This window comes from Mytilus californianus, unplaced genomic scaffold (genome assembly GCF_021869535.1).
Source record: "Mytilus californianus isolate M0D057914Y unplaced genomic scaffold, xbMytCali1.0.p SCAF_3, whole genome shotgun sequence".
NCBI lineage: Eukaryota > Metazoa > Mollusca > Bivalvia > Mytilida > Mytilidae > Mytilus > Mytilus californianus.
This window is the reverse complement of record NW_026262679.1, coordinates 29883756-29910153: the sequence shown is the minus strand read 5'-3', so window position 1 is coordinate 29910153 and position 26398 is coordinate 29883756. Positions and strand designations below refer to the sequence as shown.

The 26398-nt window shown below is 32.9% G+C and overlaps 1 protein-coding gene across 2 annotated transcripts; it reads right to left on the bottom strand.

Annotated features, from left to right (window-relative positions):
• Nucleotides 1–3211: 3211 nt before the first annotated feature.
• LOC127734338 (uncharacterized) lies at nucleotides 3212–20617 on the bottom strand. 2 transcript variants are annotated; one of them, XM_052244184.1, is made up of 5 exons: nucleotides 20558–20617; nucleotides 17104–17838; nucleotides 14492–14582; nucleotides 13222–13245; nucleotides 3212–6614 (listed from the first exon to the last, which is right to left on the bottom strand). In XM_052244184.1, the coding sequence occupies exon 5, from the start codon at nucleotides 6100–6102 to the stop codon at nucleotides 4501–4503; it is 1602 nt and encodes a 533-aa protein (XP_052100144.1). In that variant the 5' UTR covers nucleotides 6103–6614; nucleotides 13222–13245; nucleotides 14492–14582; nucleotides 17104–17838; nucleotides 20558–20617; the 3' UTR covers nucleotides 3212–4500. Both variants share the same exon structure in this region, with proteins under 2 accessions (XP_052100144.1, XP_052100145.1).
• Nucleotides 20618–26398: the final 5781 nt, after the last annotated feature.

Here is a 26398-nt window from a genome sequence, read left to right as displayed (position 1 = left end):
ATCTGTACTATTATTTGTCTGTTCGTCTTTTTATTTTTGGCCATGGCGTTGTCAGTTTGTTTTCGATCTATGAGTTTGACTGTCCCTCTGGTATCTTTCGTCCCTCTTTTATAGGACTATTGCTATTTAATGCTATGTCATCGATATGTCCATCAGTATCTTATCTGCCTGTAAACTTCCTATACGTCGATGACGCTACCATAATGTTTTTCACATAAGATTCCGATCTTATATCACCAAGTTGTGGTTAAAAATATGAAAGATAAAACTAACATATAAGCCTATGCGAAAAGTCTCAAAATGCACTTATAAATTAAAATCTTACCAAGAACTGCATGAAATTGCTCTTAAAGAACGTCTCTGTTGATTAAATGTATAAAACGACGAGCAAAATGCCACAAAAGCTTACCTTTTCTTTTAGATGTTATTTCGATATTCACACTTCAACAATTTTTAACATATAATTTAAGTCTCGTTGAAAACGCTATGGTCTTTTTAATGACTTTAATGAACCAGGAAGCGTATTCCAGAAATTGATTGCATTAATGAGGAATATATCCTTTTGATTTTTGGAACAGAGTTTAAATGGCTGGATCTTGTGTGAAGTGACTTTGCACAAATAGTCTTTCAGATATTGTAGATTTTGTGGACATGTCCGAATCACAATTTCGTAACTATTTCAGTATTCAGAAAGCCGCGGATTAAAAGTTCTAGTATTTTTATGTTTCATATTTCTGATCACAATTGTAAATATTTTATATCAATCCTAAACTTTTAACTTATTGAGTCATACTCATCTATTTAGTCATTTAGTATCCCATTATGATTGTTGAATATGGTAAACTACACGAAAGTCATTACATGTATAATTTCGTCCTCGTGGAAATTTTGTTTCTAATCATTCGGAGTCAGAACTCGTCATAAGGTAAACTTCATCATCAACATAGTAAACTTTTAAAAGCATATCTTTTAGGCGCATAAAATTACTTTGCATTCCTTGATATGTAAAAGAATGCTTTTGAGAGCGGGTCTTCTCATTCGTCCATAAGTTTGTAATTTCATTCAGAAATAAAAAAAGACGTTTATATGTTTTTCGAAGAAAACAATCAGCGTAAACATCTGAAGGTTTGTAAAAAATAGCATACTCTGTATTTTTTCTTTCATTAATTTTATGTTTCCATGGATTTTCTGTTTTCCAGGTAGAACATCCTTGTTCAGCAGAAATATCGTTAACCATTTCGACTTCACTAATACAATGGTTTACTTTGTGGTTACCATGATTTCTTTCTTTTGTACTGAGTTCTTCTTCTTTCGTCAATATATTTGCATCGTCCAAATTGGATTTTTTTTTTCAATGATATTCAGGTTGTCTACATTGATTGACGTATTGCTGCTGTCAATACTTTCATTTCCTTCCATAATTGTGCACACATGTCCTAAAATGTCGGATGGAACTTCCTCAACCTCACAGTAACGTTCCCAATCATCATCGTCATCATCATAATCATCAGCATCTGTTCTATAGTCTCCTTCTTCACTATCTTCGAGTGGGGAATTTAAGCTTATAACCCTGGTTTCATAAATTACAAATCTATCAAATATTGTCTTAAGAAAGGTTAGGTTTTTTGTCTGTACACCATATTTGAATACATATTCTGCTATATCATTTATATACTCCTTTGTATGTTTAGAGTACATACAATCTAAGACTCTCTCATCTTGCAATAGTATTAAAACATTTGACTTTTCAACACTTAACACAAGTATTCCCCATTCCAAACTAAAAGACAAATTGAAAGAGTTGGTATTACTTTGTTTCATTAAAAAGAATGGCGAACGTAGATACTAGTATCTTGTCTTGAGGAGGGATAAATCCTACTTTGTAAAGAATCACTCTGATTCAAACAAAAAATTCTCTGAAACTGACATTATCAAGATGCTTGATTTCTTGATTGACAACATATTTGCTACGTTTGGAGGATGTGTTTTTCGTCAAACTGTCGGAATTCCAATGGGAACCAATTGTGCCCCTCTTCGTGCAGACTTGTTTCTTTATTATTATGAGGCTGACTTCATACAGGAACTTCTTAGGAAGAAAGATAAGAAGTTAGCAATATCCTTTAACTCTACGTTCCGCTATATAGATGATGTTCTCTCACTAAATAATACAAAATTTGGTGACTATGTTGAACGAATCTATCCCATCAAACTAGAGATAAAGGACACTACAGATACAGTTAAGTCTGCCTCATATCTTGACTTGCATCTAGAAATTGACAATGAGGGTCGGTTGAAAACAAAACTTCTCGACAAAAGAGATGATTTCAGCTTCCCAATTGTGAACTTTCCATTTCTATGTAGCAACATTCCAGCAGCGCCTGCATACGGAGTATATATCTCCCAATCGATACGATATTCCCGGGCTTGTATTTCCTATCATGATATCCTTGTTAGAGGATTGCTGCTCACAAGGAAGCTATTAAACCAAGAGTTCCAAATGGTGGAGTTAAACTCATCCCTTCGTTAATTTTACGGACGCCATCACGAGTTGGTTGACCGTTATGGAATAACCGTTTCGCAGATGATATCGGATATCTTCCTTATGTCGTAACTACAATACCCTTCCATTTTCACGAATGTGACCTACCGAATTAGACTATTTACCGGATTTGTAATAACATAAGCAACACGACGGGTGCCACATGTGGAGCAGGATCTGCTTACCCTTCCGGAGCACCTGAGATCACCCCCAGTTTTTGGTGGGGTTCGTGTTGCTTAGTCTTTAGTTTTCTATGTTGTGTCATCTGTACTATTATTTGTCTGTTCGTCTTTTTATTTTTGGCCATGGCGTTGTCAGTTTGTTTTCGATCTATGAGTTTGACTGTCCCTCTGGTATCTTTCGTCCCTCTTTTATAGGACTATTGCTATTTAATGCTATGTCATCGATATGTCCATCAGTATCTTATCTGCCTGTAAACTTCCTATACGTCGATGACGCTACCATAATGTTTTTCACATAAGATTCCGATCTTATATCACCAAGTTGTGGTTAAAAATATGAAAGATAAAACTAACATATAAGCCTATGCGAAAAGTCTCAAAATGCACTTATAAATTAAAATCTTACCAAGAACTGCATGAAATTGCTCTTAAAGAACGTCTCTGTTGATTAAATGTATAAAACGACGAGCAAAATGCCACAAAAGCTTACCTTTTCTTTTAGATGTTATTTCGATATTCACACTTCAACAATTTTTAACATATAATTTAAGTCTCGTTGAAAACGCTATGGTCTTTTTAATGACTTTAATGAACCAGGAAGCGTATTCCAGAAATTGATTGCATTAATGAGGAATATATCCTTTTGATTTTTGGAACAGAGTTTAAATGGCTGGATCTTGTGTGAAGTGACTTTGCACAAATAGTCTTTCAGATATTGTAGATTTTGTGGACATGTCCGAATCACAATTTCGTAACTATTTCAGTATTCAGAAAGCCGCGGATTAAAAGTTCTAGTATTTTTATGTTTCATATTTCTGATCACAATTGTAAATATTTTATATCAATCCTAAACTTTTAACTTATTGAGTCATACTCATCTATTTAGTCATTTAGTATCCCATTATGATTGTTGAATATGGTAAACTACACGAAAGTCATTACATGTATAATTTCGTCCTCGTGGAAATTTTGTTTCTAATCATTCGGAGTCAGAACTCGTCATAAGGTAAACTTCATCATCAACATAGTAAACTTTTAAAAGCATATCTTTTAGGCGCATAAAATTACTTTGCATTCCTTGATATGTAAAAGAATGCTTTTGAGAGCGGGTCTTCTCATTCGTCCATAAGTTTGTAATTTCATTCAGAAATAAAAAAAGACGTTTATATGTTTTTCGAAGAAAACAATCAGCGTAAACATCTGAAGGTTTGTAAAAAATAGCATACTCTGTATTTTTTCTTTCATTAATTTTATGTTTCCATGGATTTTCTGTTTTCCAGGTAGAACATCCTTGTTCAGCAGAAATATCGTTAACCATTTCGACTTCACTAATACAATGGTTTACTTTGTGGTTACCATGATTTCTTTCTTTTGTACTGAGTTCTTCTTCTTTCGTCAATATATTTGCATCGTCCAAATTGGATTTTTTTTTTCAATGATATTCAGGTTGTCTACATTGATTGACGTATTGCTGCTGTCAATACTTTCATTTCCTTCCATAATTGTGCACACATGTCCTAAAATGTCGGATGGAACTTCCTCAACCTCACAGTAACGTTCCCAATCATCATCGTCATCATCATAATCATCAGCATCTGTTCTATAGTCTCCTTCTTCACTATCTTCGAGTGGGGAATTTAAGCTTATAACCCTGGTTTCATAAATTACAAATCTATCAAATATTGTCTTAAGAAAGGTTAGGTTTTTTGTCTGTACACCATATTTGAATACATATTCTGCTATATCATTTATATACTCCTTTGTATAGTAACTTTTATCCTAGTAAACAACATACGCACCACTGTTCGTAAAACTTTCATCTGGAATCATCATCTCTCCAAACGCACGACGATGTCTTTTTGCGTATCTGTCATAAAAAGTTGGTTCGAGTTGTGCAGCTAACTTCCTAGCCATCAATGTGTCGTCTATTTTAATGAAAAGAGGACTTTCTTCAGGATGAGTACAAGGTCGGCAAAGATTCAAGACTACTGGAATGCTAGCAAATAGAAATATCATTATTTTCGAAAAGGCTTGGTAATATATAACAAAGTCCAAGCGCCTTCCACTATCCGTGAGACCGTTTAAAAAATGTTTCACTATAAGAGGGTTTATGAGGCATTGCTTTACAACCAAATTAAACAAAATCATTTCAGCAACCTTCTTCCCACCATCTATGAAAAGCAATTTATACACATAATTTCCAATTTTCTGAACATGGTCATAATGTATATTACTGTTATCATACACCATGCAATGATTAAATTCTACACCTTCTTTTATATAGTTTAGCTCTTCATTTTCGGAACCAGTCTCGTATTCATGAAATGTTTCTCCAATAAGAATGGAAAGCAATCTTGTGTATAATACATTACCTTTGACCTTTACAAAACCATTGTTAATTAATGGACATTCCATTGGTTTACAGAAAGAGCATACAATATCAGCGCTTCCATACAAAACTATGCGTTTACTTATATCAGGATGAAATAGAATGAAGTCGTTCTCAGTTCCAAAGTCTGTAAGCCCGTCTAAAATAAATGCGTACTGCTTTATTTTGATTTTTCCTTTAGCTTCTTCAAAGAAATATTTAATCCTTGTATCGTTTCTATTCTTTAAACCAGTCATTTTTAAATATTGACCGATGGAAAAGCATGCACGATGCCCAGAAGCTATAGAATGTAGTTTAAGCACAAGTGGTTTACAATCCGTAAAAATGAATGTCATGTCTTCACTAATTTGATCTCTAAAACCCTTAGGCCGGACATAATCGTATATAAATTTTGCATCACAGTGAGAAACACCTACATCATCGGCATACGATATTAATATAGCTTCCTTTACAGTAGAGTGCTGTAGCATATAAGTATCCGACAACTTCGAACGTTTCCCATTCAGATGTAAAATCGGATATGGCTGTTCAATCATATATGTTTCCTTGAGGTGTGAAAATGCTTCTTTTATCAAGACTGTCTTAATAGCAGTTTGCTTTTCAAAATTACCCAAGATCGCCTTTAAAAGTTCTTCATCAATATTATCTACATTCAGTTTATCTTTTAAGGCGGTATACACTAGTAGTGAATATTTATACATGTAAAGATTGTTGTCAAAGCCCTTGATTCTCAACTGATTGATTTCCTCAACTAATGCTTGAGTCGCACGCGAAAAATATCGAAAACCTTGTTTGGTTAAGTTTTTATTACTGCAAAAAAAGTGACAAGCTAGTGGGAAACCTGTTTCGGAATTAAAACTGCTGGTGTAAATTGCTTCTACTGATACACTGCATATCTGCAAGGATGTATCACTATTTTCTATGATCTCCGAGATACATTGTGTAAATCGTTCATGAAATGTTCCGCATGACTTTATATTGTGTTTTGACATATAACAATATCGCTTGATTAAGATGCCTATTTAGATAATTTTGATTTAATTCTAAGTCCACAATAACTTCTTTTTCAAACAACTTGTGTTTTTCTAATATTTTCTGTTTGTTTGCTGATTGCCTTTCATAGTTATGATAAATCTTGATTTACAAGACGGGTGAGTGATACAACTGTACAAAATATCAAAAATACCTCTGTGGATATCCTCATTAAAAAATAAAGTTGTTTTGCCAAATAAATCTTCTAGTATGAATAAGGACGGTTCATTTAAGTTTAAAAGGTCTCTATATCTTAAAATATCATCGCAAAAGAAAAGCATAGGCTGATAAAAATGTTTTCCCTTGTAAATAAAAGCTATTTGGAGACTTGTCTTGGATTTCCCGCCGCCTTGTTTTGACATGATGGTTACGATGTTATTCTTCTCCATCACTTCACAAGCAATCTGAACACCCAATGTTGGAAAATATGTTTCATCTTCTTCGTGTTGCGCAATGCAAGCCTTGGTTTGGTCTAAAAATAGTTTGCATTATACATGTTACAAGTAATTTGCAGCATAAAAATGGTTGTAAATTATTGTTATTGCAAGATTCATAGTCTTACATGTTACCGTGATCATTTTTTATTTAGCGAAAGCTGCTCTTGGACGATTTTTTGTTTTGCGGATATCAAGCGGTGCAATACAGTTGGGATCAGTTCTAACTTCATTAGTGCTGTCAGAATAACCTGTCATAGAATTGATCTACTCTGAGAACTGTTCTAGGGTTTAACTGTAAGAATGAGTTCTAGGGTAAGACTGTTCAAATCTTGTCTATGGTAGAACTGTCAGGGTTTGTTCTAGGATAGAACTACCAGAACCTGTTCTAAGAACAGTTATAAATAACGTAAATTGGAGGGGTATTTAGCTGGGTTATCCCTAGAAGTCATATTTCGGATAAATCGTTTAATAGTAAAATCAATTACAATCTTGGATACTTGTTGGAGCTATGTTACATTTCCATGTTATAATTAAGTTAAGGAGCACTTTTGGTTTATTTCAGGTAAAATATTTGCATTATAGAGTGACCATATCATTTTCTCACCCGTGTTTACCAGACATTATACAATCTTATGAAATAATACATTGTAGACGACTACTTGGACTGAATTGGAACTATACCTCTTTTGTATAAAAATAAATGATCCCCTCTCCCTTGATAACTATAGACCTATCACATTATTAAATTATGATGTTAAATTATTAGCCTATGCCTTAGCGCAAGGATTGAAATCAGTACTTCCGAAAATCATTCACTCTGATCAAAAAGGTTACATAAAAACAGATACATAGGATTTAATATTAGACAAATTCAAGATATTATTGATTTCTCTGAAAAATTTAAGGTAGGTGGTACAATTTGATTTTTAGACTTTGCTAAGGCTTTTGACTCACTTGAGTGGTGCTTTATGTTTAAATCTTTAAACAAATTTGGTTCTAAAAAAGAATTCATAACATGGGTTGAAACTATGTATACAGATATAAAAGGGTGTATTTTAAATAATGGATGGGTCTCTGCCCCCTTCAATACATTTCGTGGGATTACACAAGGTTATCCTCCTTAATTTTTGTTTTATCTGTTGAAGTTATGGCAATTAAATTTAGGGAAAATAAGCAGCTAAAAGGATTTGAAATCAAAATACATGGAAAATCTTGCTCGCTCAAAATATGTCAATTGGCAGATGATCCTCAATTGTTTTTGAAAACACGCAAAGATATAAGTATAGCCCTTAATCACTGGGGTAAAGCTGATGACCGTAATTCGATTCACGGTGATTCACGGTCATCCCAAGATGGCGAACGCAGAATTAGATAAGAATCTGTATTGTCTATTAAGGTGTTTCTATGATATATTCTATATAAATCATACATTGGTATGATATAAATTTATAAAGGTTCACACGGAAATCACAAATAACTACCGAGAAATGTATATAAAACAGGACATTCTATTTGAAAAAATCGCTAACTTGAAGATGACAGTAATTTACAATCGTGATGACCGTAACAGTACCAGCGATTTAAAACAGGGATGACCGTAATTGGTAAAAGATGACCTTAATTTATAAAGGATGACCGTAACTTGTAAAGGATGACCGTAAATTCTAAGAAATATCCGTATTTATATTAACAGCTGTTCAACCTTTTTTGTATCAAATAATTGAGCATGTTATTGTTGAAAATTTTCCAGTAACCACAAAATATATCTGAACTTGCAAAAAGTTTTAAATAAGATTTAAGATATTTGTATAATGGTCGAAAGTTCTAGTATTTTTAGCTCATCTGGCCCAAAGGGCCAAGTGAGCTTTTCTCATCACTTGGCGTCCGTCGTCCGTCGTCCGTCGTCCTGCGTCCGTAAACTTTTACAAATATAAGTATAAATACGCAGCCACGTCCGGTCAGAATCCAGTCCCTTACCAATATACCCCGGGGTTGATCATTTTCCAGTGGCAGTCTAAATTTTCCGCCCTTTAATCCGGTCGATTGCCTATTACAGGACCTTCTTATTGTATTTATTGTTAATTTATTTCTCCTTTTGAACATGAAACAGTTGTCACTGGACTAAATACAACAATCTATCAATCAAATTCACTTTATAGCGGATTTTTTTTTATGAAACAGCTAGATCATAAGTTATAGTAGTAAAGCAAAATGTTGCATGGTTGTCCATTGCATTATTTTCATAGGATCGTGGTATTTTTTACATACCAGACGGGAAGTGCTGTCTTTTTCATTTAATTCTTTATACTCAGAAGGGAAAGTATACAATAGCGCAATTACCACGTTTACCGATTCTATGAAGGATATTTTTAATTACGACCTGCACATGTGTCCGACTACTGGGGTGTCGGACTATTGGAGTGTCGGACCAATGTGGTGTCGGAATAGCGGAGCGATCCTAAGGAAACTACGACTTCAGTTATTTTACCGTTTCTACACTGGAGAAAGAGGTAGTGCCAACTTCCTTTGAATTGGTATCACAGCAGGGCCATTTTCAAAAAGTCTTTCAATCTTTACCTTAATTCATATAACAGTCTTATTTGTCATCTTAAGGTTTTAACAATATGATTGCTTATTTTTGGTTGACCGTTATGGAATATCCGTGTCACAGATGACAACGGATATGTTCCTTGTCGTAACAACAATCCCGTCCCCTTCCCCAAATGTGACCTACCGAATTAGACGTATCGCCCGGTTTGTACTAACATGAGCAACACGACGGGTGCCACACGTGCAGCTGGATCTGCTTACCCTTCCAGAGCACCTTAAATCACCCCAGTATTGGTACATGCGTTCATATTGCTTAGTCTTTATTTTTCTTTGTCGTGTTTTGTGTACTATTGTTTGTCTATTTGTCTTTTTCTTTTTTAGCCATGGCGTAGTCAGGTTTTTTTTTCTACTTCTTAGTTTGAATGTACCTTTGGTATCTTTCACTTCTCTTTTATTTCTAAACAGATCACCAAATTGCAAATGTCTCAAGATAGCTCATAACCGCAATTTTGACAAATTTTGGCAAGTTTTGAGCATTTATCACAAAAATGTATTAGAAGATCATCGTTAATCAAATCAATACTCTTTGATATTTAATTTCCATTAGGAGTTGGCAACTTTTAGATGTTGACCTTTTGAATGAAAACAAATAGAGGGTAAATGGATCCTTTCGCTTTTTTACCTTCAAAAACTGAAATTAAGGTAGCTGGAGTGTCTAAATGCATATATAATATATATATAAATAGATATGCAAAATATTACCAAATTTATAATTAAGTCTACCACCAAGATCCTTGAAATAGCCTTGTACGAATGGCGTATTACAAAGAGGAACCTTGTCAAATTGCATACAAAAAATGTTATTCATACATCAAGACAAAGTTAGCTTTTAATCTGCTTCCTGTGGAAACATACACATGGGCTCGGTTAGCGGATATAAATATGTTTAATCAATGTTTTTTTTTAAACTTTTTGTCCTATCTCTGTCAATTTGTATTAAAATTTTAACGTTGTTATCAATATTTCATTGTTTACTAGCAATATGCAATTTACTATCCATGTCCTGTACTGATATACGGCAAAAAGTTAAAAAGACATTGATTGAAGTTATTTATACCCGCTACCCGAGCCCCTATCATTCCCATTGAGACAAACTCAACAGTATCTGTTGCTCGGATTATGGAATCACGGTCATCCTTGTTATATGTAACGGTCATCTTGAAAAAAATAATGATGATGAATTACTGTCATCTTTGCGATTTTTTCAAATCGAATTTGCTGTTTCATATACATTTCTCCGTAGTAATTTGTGATTTCCGTGTGAACCTTTTATAAATTTATATCATACAAATGTATGCTTTATATAGAATATATCATAGAAACACTTCAACAGACAATACAGATTCTTACTAATTCTGCGTCCGCCATCTTGGGATGATCGTGAATCGAATTACGGTCATAAGCTTTAACCCAGTGCTTAATATTATTGAAAATGTTGGAAGCCTTTCTTGAATTAAATTGAATAGAAATAAAACAGAAGGTTTGTAGCTTGGGAAACTTAATCATTCAAAAGATAAATTTGAAAATAGAAACTGGAAACAAGACCACCTTAAAAGTTTAAGAATATATTTTGGATACAATTATCAAGAATGTCATAAATTGAACATAGAGATGCAAATAGATAAATGTGAAAAATTAATTCAGGGATGGAACAAGCGAAACTTAACATCAATAGGAAAGATTACTGTAGTAAAGTTTTTAATTTTACCAAACCTAACATTCATTGCATCAAGTATGATAATAACAAATGAAATAAAGCAAAGGTTCAAAAATTTAATATATAAACCATATCTTGACGGAGGATAACAAATGATTAATTTAGATTGCTACCTAAAATCGTTACAAATCAGATGGGTTTTAAAACTATTAAAAAAGGAAAATGATCACTGGAAAATAATTCCAAAATTTTACCTTAATAAATTTGGGAAAGACTTTAGTTATTCAGAATGAATTTAACAAATGTTAACATGCTTAAAAAAATAAATTTTAAATCTTTACCAGAATTCTATAAACAATTAATAAAAACATGGGTAGAAGTAAAAGGAGGTCAAACAATCATACCAAGAAACTTTCTTGAGGTTAAAAAATAACTTATATTGGGAAATTATCTTATCAAAGAAATGGGAAATGTTTGTTCTTTCAAAACTGGATTAATAGTAATATTTTGTACATTAATAATATAATAGATGAAAATGGATACATCTCACCAGAAACTGTACTAAAAAAATTAAAGAATAAACAAGTCTGGATTAGAGAATTTTCATTAGTTAAATAAGCTATACCAAAGCACTGGCAAAATATTTTAAAACAAGAAAGCTCTTACAAAACTGTTGTCAATATAAAAAAATCGGAAAAGGTAGATATACTACTAAAACATGAAATTGCACATGATATAAGCAACAAAGAAGTATATACTTACTTGCAAAGTCAATTTACACACGATAAACCGATAGTTTTAATGTGGGAAAGAATTATTCATAAAAAAATGGCAACAAAATTTAAGTCCACATTTAACTTTATTTTTAAATACCTTGAAAACAACAAATTTAAAATGTTTAAATGGAAAATAAAACATTATATATTAGCCTGTATTGAATTACTTTATAACTGGAAAATAGTATTAAGCAGTTCGTGCACCCATTGTAAGCAACATGATGATTATAAACACTTCTTTTTTTCCTGTTCATATAATGTTAATTATTGGCATACAATTGACCAATATGGCATATTTAAGAATTGATAAGCATATACCAAGTCTTGAAAGTTTAGTAACAGGCTATAAAATTGAAGATGAAGCTTATTTTGATATGAACTATCTATTAACTATAATTTTTTTCCATCTATAAAGCAGATTATATGTCTGACAAGAAGGAGAAGGTCATTAATATCTTTAAAATCTTCAAAAATGAAATCTGGGACATTATTAACATAAATAAAATCAGAAGCAAAAAAAAAACAAGAGAATAATATTTAAAACATCAATTAAGACTTCTTTTACAATTAAGTCGTGTAAACAGAACAAAAAAAGTTCAAAATTAGCAATTGTATGTAAAAATCTACTGATGAAGAGTCATGCTACCAATGATCATCATCATTTTCGCGGTTCAGTGAAGCTTTAATAAAATCATATACAATATAGGTAAAGAAACGCACCGTATTCCGGTAAACATTTTATTATGTAAAACTGTTCTAATGTATTAATATACCTAACTTTATAGATATACTTTATTGAATACTTTCCCAAGATATTCAATAACTAATTTACAGGGATACTTAATTAAAGCTGTAGATAAAGTAAATTGTTAACAGCAAAGGTGCAATAAAATTGATTAATTTATGTTAATAAAAAAACAATTTGTAGACGACTTTCGAATTAGAGCATTTTCCAGTAAATTTCCTATGTCACAATGCTTATGGTATCACGTCACAGTAAGAACCGATTGTTTGATGACTTGGTTTACGTCCGTTGACCTCGGGTCAACCGGTGTAACTCATTCATAAAAAAAACACCTGGAGATTAGTGTATATCTAAGAACTGTTCTACATGATGTTCTATTGCAGTTCTCTTGACTGGTTCTGAAAGGTTTGAAGAGATGTGTGAACTGAACCCATGTGTATGGTGGACGATATTTATTATGTGTTTTGTTTTCATCAAAATATAGAATTTTTTTTTTCATTAACGAGAGTAAGTAGATTTATCAGCTATTAAACAACATTATCTTAAGAAAATGAATCATGCCTTATCTTACTGGCACTGGCACGATAATGTCTTTTAAAGTAGTGCTTCTCTCATTACTAAGGTTGCCAAACTATTATGGTCAGTTTGGTCCGAGAATAGCTCGAATATGTCATAAATTCTACACTTGAGTGTTCAGCTTATATTATCCTTTCATTAATCAACAAAACTACCAATTTTAAGCCCTTGAGGCATTTCGAATTTTTAAAATCTCGGGGACCACCTAACGGCCCTTACTTCCTTATGTTTAATTTAATTTTTAACATGAAACGATGTAAACTCATACATGTACTTACCTATTATATTCTGTTTTCTGTTATCTTTGAATTTGCAAAAAATATTTAAATTTAATAAGTCTTTTATAAAATCATGTTACTATCTTAAAGTTAATATAAACATTCCCTTATTAATATTTTTTAAATAACACAACATTTGAATTAGAAAAAAGTAAGATATAGCAAATATACCGAACCCCAAGGAAAATTCAAAACGGAAAGTCCTTTATCAAATGGCAATATCAAAAGTTCAAACACATCAAACGAATGGAAAACAACAGAATATATTTCTATATATACTTACACTTCCGTACAATAGCAAAATGCTATTTAATTAGGATTGTGTGGTCTTTATAGCTCAAATAAACCAATATCAGACATTCGTTTTAAGTGTACAGAAACTAAGTGATATTCGTGTGTATCAGATATTCGGCAACCTCAAGTATTGAATTGAGTGTAGAATTATTGTATCCTAGACTTCTACTATCCGACAGTTAAACCCCATTTAAAAAAAAAGGGCGACTGTTTGAGTGTATAACTATGCAACCACGTAGGTCGAAACTGTGATCTTTAATTCGATGGCTCGTGTAGGGAGGATGTCGCGTTCTCAACACGTGATAGAAATATTTGTAACGAGTCTTGGAAAGATACGTGGCCTATTCAAAAGGCAATTTTTTCTTCATGAATTTTTCCTGGGTGTCTGAATGTGTTCAACGGTCAATCCGATTTGACCCACTTTGCAGAAAGTACTCTTAATTGTAAATTTGTTCTTATCTTGTATATATATGCTTGAAATATTTGCAACTGCAAACAATATGGAATATATGAATAAGATTGGACAAAAGCTAAATAACATTCCACTTTCTAAAACTGTTTGGTATGTAGATCTGCTTTCATATTGTTTAGTATGGACACTTTACTTTTTGGTATGTAGAGCTGCTTTCATATTGTTTAGTATGGACACTTGACTTTTTGGTATGTAGAGCTGCTTTTATATTGTTTAGTATGGACACTTGTGTGTTATTAAAAATGGAATGTTGACCTCTTTTTGTATCTTTGGATCACTGACTCTGACGAACACCTTTGTAAGCTATATATGTTTCTTTGATAAATTAGTATTTCTGCATTGGCATCAATCAATAAGCGTATCATTGTATGCAACCACTACATATTTCGTTTCAAACTGAGGCTAGCCGCGACGAACAATGGATACAATGTAACATTAAAAAAAATAATAATTATACACAAAAGAAATAAAAAGAACCTGGTACGCACAATAAGTGATATTTACCTAATTGAGTGATTTTATCATCAATTTCTGTCAGTTCACTTTGTACTATGCTGTTATTTTTTGTTATCTGTTGTTGTATCTCCTCAAGTTTCTAGAATACAGAAGAAGTCCTAGTAATAAGGTAATTGTGAATAAAAGATACATCAACAATCCAAAGCATATGGACCCAAGACAGTCAGTGAACACATTACTACTAGTATGCTGAAAACAGTCTACAGAAGACAGCAATAGGATCGACAGCATATATATGTTGCAAATCAAGGCAGAATATTAGCACATTACATACTTCATTCAAATTAATTGTTATTGTCATTACTTTTCCTTCATGTTCTTTGAAACTGTAAGAGCTAAGTTACTTGTATTGAAAAGGACAGACATTGACTTCTGTAAAAAGTAAAATTACAAAAATACCAAGGAAAATTCAAAACGAAAAGTCCCTTAACGCATGACAAACTCAAAAGCTCAAACACATCAAGCGAATGGAAAACACCTGTCATACTCCTGACTTACTTTCAGATATATTGATGATGTCCTATCACTGAATAACCCATATTTCAGTCAGTACTTGCATCTCATATATCCCAGTGAACTTGAAATTAAGGATACTACTGATACAAGAAGGACTGCTTCATATCTTGATCTTTTCCTCAATATTGACACAGATGGACGACTTCACACTAAAATCTATGACAAACGGGATGATTTCAACTTCCCAATTATCAATTTCCCATTTCTCAGCAGTAACATACCCTCTGCTCCGTCGTATGGTGTTTACATATCTCAATTGATACGTTGTGCTCGTGCCTGTTCACACTATACTGACTTCATATACAGGTGTGTGCTCCTTACGCAGAATCTGCTCCAACAGAGTTTTGAGGAGGAAAGATTTAAAATGACGCTCCCTAAATTTTATGAACATCATCACGAATTGGTTGATCTATACGATGTGTCTGTATCTATACTAACTAACGACATTTTTACCACGTCTTAGACTGTGGTTTAACATCTATGTCGTCTGTCTGCTAAGTACCGAATGTGACCTATTCCCGAATATGACATTTATACCGAGTGTGAATTTGCATTGCTATACGACGTGTCTCGGTATTTTGTACATCCAACATTCGTGTATTTATTTTTGTTGTTTCTGTTATGGTTTCGGTTGGATAATGTGTTATGTCTTATCGTTTGTAGTCCAAATAATTATAAAATAGCCTTTCAATACCATCATTGTCATGAAAATTGTTTGGACTGGTATTGTGAAAATAATTGTATAAAGTTCAAGATTGCATGTTCTTTACGTAAGTGCGTCACTGATTGTGATGTCCTGTGGTGTCTGTCGTTGATGGAAGATGTTCGTTGTTGTTTTGCGGTTTGCATGTTGTGTCGACTATTATATTATTTGTTTGTGCGTTTCTCTGTAATGAGTGTTCTTGCGTGTGTTTGTTGTGTGTTGTATTTCTGTCACGTAGTGTTATCATTTTAGCGATATTTTTTAACATTGTCATATAAGCGGGATGTTTGGTTAGCCATAAAACCAGGTTCAACCCACCATTTTTTCTTAAAATTTCCTGTACCAAGTCAGGAATATGGCAGTTGTTATCAAATTGTTCGTTTCTATGTATGTTGGCGTTTGTTTTTGTTGCACTTCAGTGTTCCTGTTGTTCCTTTTTTTCCCTCTTATAGTTGATGTATTTCCCTCGGTTTTAGTTTGTAACCCGGATTTGTTTTCTCTCAATCGATTTATGACTTTTGAACACTGGTATACTACTGTTGCCTTTATTTGGTACAGGCATTTCCTTATGCAGAAAATGGTGGATTAAACCTGGTTTTAAAGCTAGCTAAAACTCTCACTTGTATGACAGTCACGTAAAATTCAATTATATTGACAACAATGTGTGAGCAAAACAAACAGACATAATAAGTAAAAATGTCAAAAATTGGGGTACAGTAGTCAACATTGCGTTATAATCTTAATCACTATAAAAATAAACAACTACGTCAACAAAGAAAAACAAAATGGCATGTAGACACTATATAGAAAAAGCACATGTACATTTTCGCGCAGAGTTAGTTTTAATAAATCCGTAAACACGTAAAAATATTTTCTGCAATTAAAAAAAGATGTACAAATCAGAAATACTGGCCCACTATTCATTCAATGCATACATGTAATCCCGCTATGTGTATGCCTTCAAATCTCAAAGATGACAACCGGGAAAAATGTGAGCGTTTACAATTTGAATAACGATGTTAAAACATTATGAGTATTTACAGAAACAGTAAACCATGCAATGATACTACATGTATTTAATCAAGCACATCTTTTATTATTTGCTACTTTCAGTTTTTGTTTATTTGAAGAAAAAAAAATCTTCTAACAACGAATATTTGAATGACCAAGACTTAAATGTGAGTATAGATTTAAGGTACACGAAATTATTGTAGTAGCTTAGTCTTTTTAATAGACTTCGGAAAGGATTGTCGTTAGTACCTTTGGCCCATTAGTTGTGTTTGTTGGAACAAATGTATCGTGGAACATACACCACAATAGAATATATTATCAGTACTGGTCAGTGCCAGTAATAGACATCAAGATTTTTTAATATACTAACCTTTTCAGTGTCGCTTTGCTGTTTTAATTCTTGCAAAAGAAAATTTTGATACTGTAGCAGTATTGTGGAATCAAGAGGTCTTTGTTCAGAATCCGAAAGATTCTGTTTCATTCTATCTTCAATGTTACAGAATCGTGCAATGGTTAAAAGTATATTTTCAAGATCTGTTTTGTACTTTTGGTAGTCTGCTTCAGTTATCCTTGCTTTTTTGGCATGACCATACATCTTATTTCTGTATTCTATGAGATTGTCTATAGCTTGTTTTAAATAGGGAGTCGTTCGGCAATTAACAGCAAAGTTGATTAACAAGCATCTGGTAAGAGTTATATCAAGACAAGAAGACGACAGGTTGGGTTTGGCTAAACAACAACAAAATGTTGAACTCGTACGAGGATTGTGATTGGAGAGTCTTGGCCCACTTTTGTCAAGTAATACATCCAGTTGATTTTCATGAAGGATTCTTGAATTTGGAGTACCTTGTGGTAATCTATTATTTATACATTGACAACATGGGAATCTGTTATAACATAAATGGTAAATTTCATGTTGATTTTGATTGATAAAATCCACAAATGTTAAATTTGTTTTAGACAAGTCATCATCCAAAACGGCAGCCATGGCCTCCTTTCCGTGATCAACAATCACCGTAGCATTTCTGTAGAAATTTTCACGCGCTTTGTCCGTCATGTTTGACGTAAAACCCAACTATGTTAATGATGTGTACAAAACAAATCCCTAAAAGAGAATTAATGTGATATAAGTATCAGCAATACCATAAATAAACAAGAAAAACTAAAATACAACCTGGTATATCATATTCCACATAGTCACATACATACCTCTCAATGAGCACTGTTATTTAATGATCTTTTAACAGTTTAAATGCACGTGTAAAGAGATTAAAATTCTACAAACACAAGGAAATAGATTTAACTATACATCTTAACGAGGTGTTGCTTCGTCTTTATACATCTTAAACAGTAAATCATTCCCTTCTCGATATTTATCTTCCTGTCGAACAGGAAAGTCTATGTAACGATATTTATCTTCCTGTCGGCCAGGAAAGACCATGTAACGATGTTTATCTTCCTGTCGGACAGGAAAGTCCATGTAACGATATTTATCTTCCAGTCGGACAGGAAAAGTCCAGATAACGAAAGTTATCTTCCTATCGGATGTAACGATATTAATCTTCATGTCGGACAGGAAAAGTCCCTGTAAGTAAACGATAATTCGCAGCCGTTATCCTTGGGGTCATATCACTAGATCTATTTTACACTATAACTCGAGTAGTGTATCTTATTAAATTGCTAAGCATGTTCGTGTTCTGGTATTATTTTGCTGATTTAAAAATCAGTATTCCTACTTAAATTTTTTTAAATCGAATGCATAAAACTACATACCGCTTTTTTTTTTGGGGGGGGGGGGGGAGGGGGGCAGTTTTGTCAAATAAATACGAACTGGGACTAGCTGACCTTTATATAAATGGTTATATATGATAACAGCCTCATATTTTCCTTCAACGAGCTGTAGAGACTAAATGACCGATGAAAATTTAAACTTACGTTTTAACAGAAATGTGATGATTTTGTATCTTAGGATAGATAGTTTACCTTAGTTACAGTTCGATAGAAGCCTTATTTTATGTATGTGTATATACTTTAATAACACATAGAAAAGAATAAGATATTTGGCGGGTAAACCTTGGGTCAGGTCAAATGTGAAGAAGTGTTCTAAAGGAAACTCTAATACGAGGAATGAGGCACTTTGGAAGAACATCCCTCCTTCAAGAATGGAACGGCTACCATTGTGGTATTTAAGCAGGCGCGATTCCTTGCTTATTGTCTTTTGTTATAAGTCTACGACGACATAAGACCAAGGTACGGTACGTTGATATTCGAGATCGTTGTCTCTTATATAACAGATACTACATTGTATTACATTGAATGTAATAAAGAACAGGTTAGTGCCTGTTAAGAACTCAGGAACTTGTTATTGGACAAGTGTTATAGCTTGAACTGTACATAATTGTACCAAAAGGACAAGTTTATTCCTGACCCAGTACACATTTGTAATAAGAAAATTGTTTACCAGTTGTATATATATTTGTCATGAATAAGAATAGCTATAAATAATTCATTATAGAACGCAAAGAGCAGTTGTACATATTTTAGTTCATTGATGTTAAGTTATAGATAATGCATAAATAAAAGTTTACTTGTTGAACAATTTATAAATAGAACATTTCGGATCCAGTATCACACTGGTAACGGACCTTATACAGAAAAGAAATAAACACGCTTACCCTGTGTACACGTTACAGAAATAAGGAGATCAGAAGACTGAACAATTATGTTTTAAGAACTATCCTTATAACAGTATATTACGAAAGCAGCATTAGTCAAGAAAATAAGAAAAACACATATTGAGGATGATTAAAACTGACTTTTTGAAAGGCCCGGAAAATAAAGAATTTGTATATGACAACGTAAGGAAATCAAGAGTAACTTCTGATTTATTAAGCTGGAATTTTGGGCAACTTAACTCAAAAACAGAAATCCTTATTAAATACTAAATTTTGATTAAATTATATGCTTTTTATATCAAAGATATGGTAGAAAATGTGTCAGATGGTATAAATTTGAAAACATATTTATATTCACATTGAAGTATAACATTTTCTACTTGGAAATATTTGTTCGTAGCACTGCAGAACAAGATGAGCTATGAGCTGCTAAGCAAAATACACGCCCATGATACAGTTTGTTGAATCCAAATTCTATTATATAACGCTGAAAGCTTTTTGATTTGAAATTGATACATATGATAATTGCAGGACTGTATATATTTTGTAGACCATTGTATATATGTAGGACTCGGAGTTACGATGGAGACGCTAAAGTGCGAGGGTCACGCTGACGTGCGATGGTCTGTTCACTGATGTTCGATGGTCAGTTTGCTAATGGGCAATAGTTTTTATTACGCATGATGGCAAGTTTACAAATCCTCATATGTTCAATTACAAGCCTATGAGGAGTAGATTTTTTTAATAGTACTTATGATAAGTACATGTAGATAAATTTGCATTCGTTATTGTATATGTATATGTCCTTAGTTACAATTGCATACTAAATGAGAGTTCTTCCTCTTTGTGAACATTATTCTGCGTTAAAATTTTATCTTGACTTGGTTCCTCTCATGAGTTCCTCGTTCACCGTATTATTATAATCCGGAGAGATTGTCTGCGGACCTGCATGTTTTTAGATAATGTCACGCTCCATCGTACGTAAAAAGAAATCCGCTACAGAATGTTAACTTTTCCCTCTGCACCAATCACTCCCCGTGTCCCGCAGTATTAAAAGTTTATAAACCCCTTATTAACTTAAAAAAAAAAAAAAAAAAACTGCTTCTAACAAGTTTCATATAATATATTCATTTCATTCTATTGACTTACGTTCTGTGTTCACCTTATCGCTGTTTACTTCTGTTTCTTTTTAACATGAATATCATTGCACAAATATCAAACAATGGTATGGAGATCAAATCCTACAATCTTTTGTGTACATTATATAGAAGTATTGTGTAGATAAAATATTTTATACTTTTGTAGTGTCACTTACATTATCAATTTCATAACAGTGTTGACGAAACCATTCGTTGGCGCGCTCAGTTTTCCAATTGATTGGGTCAGATCAGGTTAACGTTTGTCTGTTACGCCCACTTTTAACATTGAATATTTTGACATTCTTCACCGATAATCGATAATCAAATTAGCATATCGGCCTTTCATTAAAAACATTAAAACAAAATTTGAATAGCTTTAAAAGTAAAAATGAATGCGTTAGCGATGGCCTTTTTCGGATTTTACAAGTGTCGTTCCTAAAATTTGTACTGGCTCTTCGTATCTTTCAGCAAAATGTATTTATTTTTAGAACGAAAGCATGGTAATCTTTAAATCGTGGTGCAATTAAAACAAATAAATAAAATATACTTCTAGCATCGGACTCGGACTTCTTTTGAACTGAGTTTTACTGTGCGTATTGCTGTGTGTTTGTTTATTCTACATTGGCTAGAGGTATAGGGGAGGGTTGAGATCTCACAAAACATGTTTAACCCCGCCGCATTTTTGCGCCTGTCCCAAGTCGGGAACCTCTGGCCTTTGTTAGTCTTGTATGTTTTTTGGTTCATTTATATGTTTCGGAGTTTAGTGTGACGTCCATTTTCTCTGAACTAGTATACACTTTTGTTTAGGGGTCCAGCTAAAGCCCGCCTCCGAGTGCAGGATTTTCTCGCTGTGTTGAAAACCCATTGGTGGCCTTGAGCTGTGTTCTGCTCTTTGCACGAGTTGTTGTCTCTTTGACACATTCCCCGTGTCCATTCCCAATTACATTTTTTACAGAGTTTGTCTTTAGTGCCGTGTGGAGACAGTAGAGTGCCTGCCCGTGCTTCAGGTTTATGCTTTATACAAGATAATGAAGTGTGTGTCCTTACTTTAGGAATATTTATCTAAAACTCATATTTCACGATTAACCCTCTTTCTTCTGTTAAGTCAGACGTCATGCAGGCGCTACCCTGATATACCCTGTCTTTTGTTTTTGTCCTCTGGTTCCGTATTTTGTCGGGTACTTGATGATAGATAGCACTTGACGTCTGTAGCTGAACAGTTTTATCTTTTTACTTGATTCAATTCCTGTGTGTTGGTTCATATTCTGAACGCCAGTCTTTAGATATAGGAAGATGTGGTATGAGTGCCAATGAGACAACTCTCCATCCAAGTTACAATTAATAAAGTAAACCATTATAGGTCAAGGTACGGCCTTCAACACGGAGCATTGGCTCACTTTCTATTGGAAATACGGATAACAAAATGGAACTCAGAAACGGATAAATACTTAATACCAAACTCGTTCAAAGGGTATCTACACGTCTCAATCTTCAAAATCGCTTATCTAAAAATACTACAAGCGCTAACATTTTTGATAATAAAAATCGTGGTTACCCTTCTATCTATAAGTGTCATGATAAAAAATGACTTACATGTCCCCGTCTTTCCACCAACAATACGGTAAGGTCCACGTTTAATGGTCGCACATTTTCCTTAAATTTTAAAACTGATATAAATTGAAAAACTAACAGTATTATCTATTTACTTACATAAAACAAATCGGGATGGGGTATTAAGTAGGTAGGTGCCCTTTGTATCACATTTGTTCAAAAGAGACCAGTACGCTTTCGAATCAGATTTACGCAAGTTTTTCAATTTGTCTATAACATATTTCTGATATTCTCTAAACTAACTCTACTACTAGCAATAAGATTTTCTTTTGTTTCAGCCGTTTGTAATCTCCAGTGGAGATTTTTACATTTACGATATGCTTTACGTTTTAAGGTAGATTCACTGCATTTCGCCATCTTGGATTATACAATAGCAGTACTCAATCGGTCTAGTTCATTGCCTAAATCTGCAAATTTTGAGACAGATCTGCAATTTATGTGTAAAAAATGTTTTATTTTTATAAAGAAAAATAAGTGATTTATTGCATAGTCCAAAATATTTAAACAAATGCTAAATATGTGTGTTTTTTAGAATAAATTTTTCAACTTAGCCATATAAGGGGAGATAACTCTTATAGTAAAAATTTTATACTGGAATCATAGTGAAATTTTTCAATTTTTACTTGTAGCAATTCGGTGACATCCTTTTTTCTTTTTATTTTCTTAAAGCATATTACAAAACCTATCTCATATTTTATTTCAAAATTCTATCTCATAGATTTCTTTTTAGTCACACAAATGTGTTATTTCATGAACAATCTATGCAAATTTGGGCAAATTTGCACGACATGTAGCTTGAAAAATAGCAAGGAGACCCATACTTTTTATTATAGTTTTGAAAAAAGGAAGATAAAATCTTCATTTTGACAAAGTTTAAGAAAATTCTATCTGAGAAAATATATACCCATGATCCACCTAAAATAACAATCTTGGTTAAAATAAGGTTTACATTTTTTTTACCTAACACCAAGTCTGTTCTGGGGTTTGAATTCTACAATCATGTCGGCTTTATCAGCAGCATTTTAACAATTGAATTACAATTCAATATTACATCGTGACAGTTTCAGCATTAATATTATTAACATCCAGATTTTCAAGTTTTTCAACTAAATCATGAATATTTTCATCATTCAAATTTTCTAAAAATACATTTGCATTATTATTCTTCCATTTTGATTTGTGTGCAACATGGATATTATCATCATGTGAAACATTGGCATCATTAGACAGAGTATCAACAGGTTCAAGTATTACAGAAGTGTCAAAATTTATGATAACTGGACAATGAATATCACTTAAAATTGGATCAAAATTTGCAATATTGAAGTATGAAATACATTTAAATAACATAGGTGACACAATTGCATAATCAATAAGTGTGTTTTTACTTGTTGTAACAGCCCCTACAAATTGATCATTACTAATTCTACCATTAACAATATACAGATCTAAATTTTTACAAAGTTCCAATAATTTATGTCCATAATTATTTATATGTAATGTAGATTGGCATGGTCAGTGAGTTTTCATAGAGTTATTGTTCTTTGCATAGTTTCTTGTATATTATGTTCCGAATACTGTTTTGTAATTAGAATTTAGAATTAGAATAGAAATTTGATGAGAAACGCTATATTATGTGCCTCTTAACCTACCAAGAGAGATGTGAGCAAGCTTTCCTAGACCGGGTCCTTTCCATACTGACATTTTGAGTTCACAAAGTTGTACTTTATGATAAGTTGTACCATACAAACGATTTTCAGATCTGCTAGGCCAATTGCTGGCAGTCACTTCCTGTGTGATGATATTTTCAATTTTTTTTTATACTTACTCAGCATGGAATTTTTCATTATTTATCTGCATGACATTGATTGCAACTCCTTGTTGATTTTAGTAGCAATCAGTTTATATTAAAGCTCCCATTTAAATCAAGACCAGTGTTATTTAACAGCAATATTACCCTTGGCGCCTGTCTTAAACCTTTATATAGCTTTCATAAATTATAGTAAGTATTTTGTGGTTCTCAAACTTTGATTTTTAAGGATAATGTATACTTGTATTTCTTTGGCAGGTTGATACCGTGGTGGAATAGGAGAGAGAAAACAGTATTTTGATGATGATGACAAGTTTGATTTGAAGAGTTTTGTAGGTTTCATATCTTTCATGTAATTTCTATGGGTTTCAGATAATCATTTATTTTAAACAACATTGATTGGGGGGACAGCAAGGTATATTGATGATGTTCTATCAATAAATAACCCATATTTCAGCCAATACTTACATCTCATATATCCCAGTGAACTTGAAATTAAGGATACTACTGATACTAGAAGGACTGCTTCATACCTTGATCTTTTCCTCAATATTGACACAGATGGACGACTTCACACGAAAATCTATGATAAACGGGACGATTTCAACTTCCCAATTATCAATTTCCCATTTCTCAGCAGTAACATACCCTCTGCCCCTTCGTATGGTGTTTACATATCTCATTTGATACGTTATTCTCGTGCTTGTTCACACTATACGGACTTCATATACAGGAGTGTGCTCCTTACGCAGAAACTGCTCCAACAAAGTTATGAGGAGGACAGATTAAAAATGACACTCCGTAAATTTTACGGACACCATCACGAATTGATTGATCCATACGATGTGTCCGTGTCCAAACTAACTAATGACATGTGTACCACGTGTTAGAATGTGGTTTGTCATTACGTCGTCTGATCTTTAATTACCGAACGTGACTTATTCCCGATTGTGACTGTTTTGCTGAGTGTGAAACCGCATTGCTATAAGACGTGTCACGGTACTTTTCTATCCCAAATTCATGTATTTAATTTTGATGTTATATTTGTTATTCTCGTCGGATTTTGTCATATGTCTTAACGTCTTTTCTGTTATATTCGTGTGTTATGGTAAAGATAATTAATCACCCCCTTCATTTATTAGATTTTAGTTTGGTTCAACGAAATTTATACGATATATTTGGTTTACAGTTTGATTCAGAAGAAATACCGACATAGCTAGATAATACAATTAATTATCTAATTACTACCACAATTTGATATTAATAGTATTGTAATTTTCATTGTTATTAATAAATGTAATTTCAGTTTTACAGATCTAATCTTGAATCAATCCTAATTCTATCTTATTTTTGGGAAATATTTTTACAAATTCAAATGTGACGTCACTTTGTGTGTTTTTTTAGAATTTCAAATGTGACGTCACTTTGTGCGTTTAGGCTTTGGCTAACTCGGCTGTGTATTTTTATGTGTTGGATTAAGTTGTTTTATGTAATGTATCCGTTTTTATTCTGTAGTTAGTCCCCACTTCGGTTTTATCATGTATATCTATTATATAGTCATTTTATAAAATTTACTGTTTGCAAAATTATATATTATTCTAAATAATAAGGATGTTCTTGTCCCAGGCAGAAAACCCTGGCCGTGTTAGGCGCAACTTTTTGGAAGTTTTGGTCCTCGGTGCTCTTCAGCTTTGTACTTGTTTTGGCTTTCAAACTTTTTTCATCTGAGCGTCACTGGTTAGTCTTGTGTGGACGAGACGCACGTCTGGCGTATTAAATTCTAAACCTAGTACCTTTTGTTAGCTATAATTCGTGTGTTTCTTTGTCCTATATGTTCTCCCATTTATTTGTATTGAAGTAATGTCATGTAATGTTGTCATTTTAATGTTATATTTAACATTGCCATAAAAGCGGGAGGTTTGGCATGCCACAAAACCAGGTTCAACCCACCATTTTTTTCTTAAAATGTCCTGTACCAAGCTTTAGTTTGTAACCCGGATTTGTTTTTATTTCTATCGATTTATGAGTTTCGAACAGCGGTATACTACTGTTGCCTTTATTTGGATTTAGATGGACATAAAACATCCTTTTTTCTCTCTTTGAAGTCAATTATTTTTTAAATCGACGAGTTTATCGTCATCTATACATTACTTAACTTGCAACAAACATATGTTTCTATTGTGTAATACTGAAATTAACAAAAAGTATGAAGAAAAAAGCTTTTAATTCCAAAATGCTAGTGTAGGAAGAATGAGATCATTACATTATTTTATTACACTACTGGATTTTAGATTGAGAAAATTTGGATTATTTCCCTTTACCAACTTGCAGAGAAATTCAACCATGCTGTTTTGTATCTTTGTTTAATCATCAATAAATACAGGCACGGAGAATTTTTTTTGGATGCTTTAATGATTGCAGGAAATATTA

Coding starts and splice junctions, on each gene's coding strand:
- LOC127734338 (XM_052244184.1), bottom strand. CDS start 6,102: ATGTCAAAACACAATATAAAGTCATGCGGAACATTTCATGAACGATTT.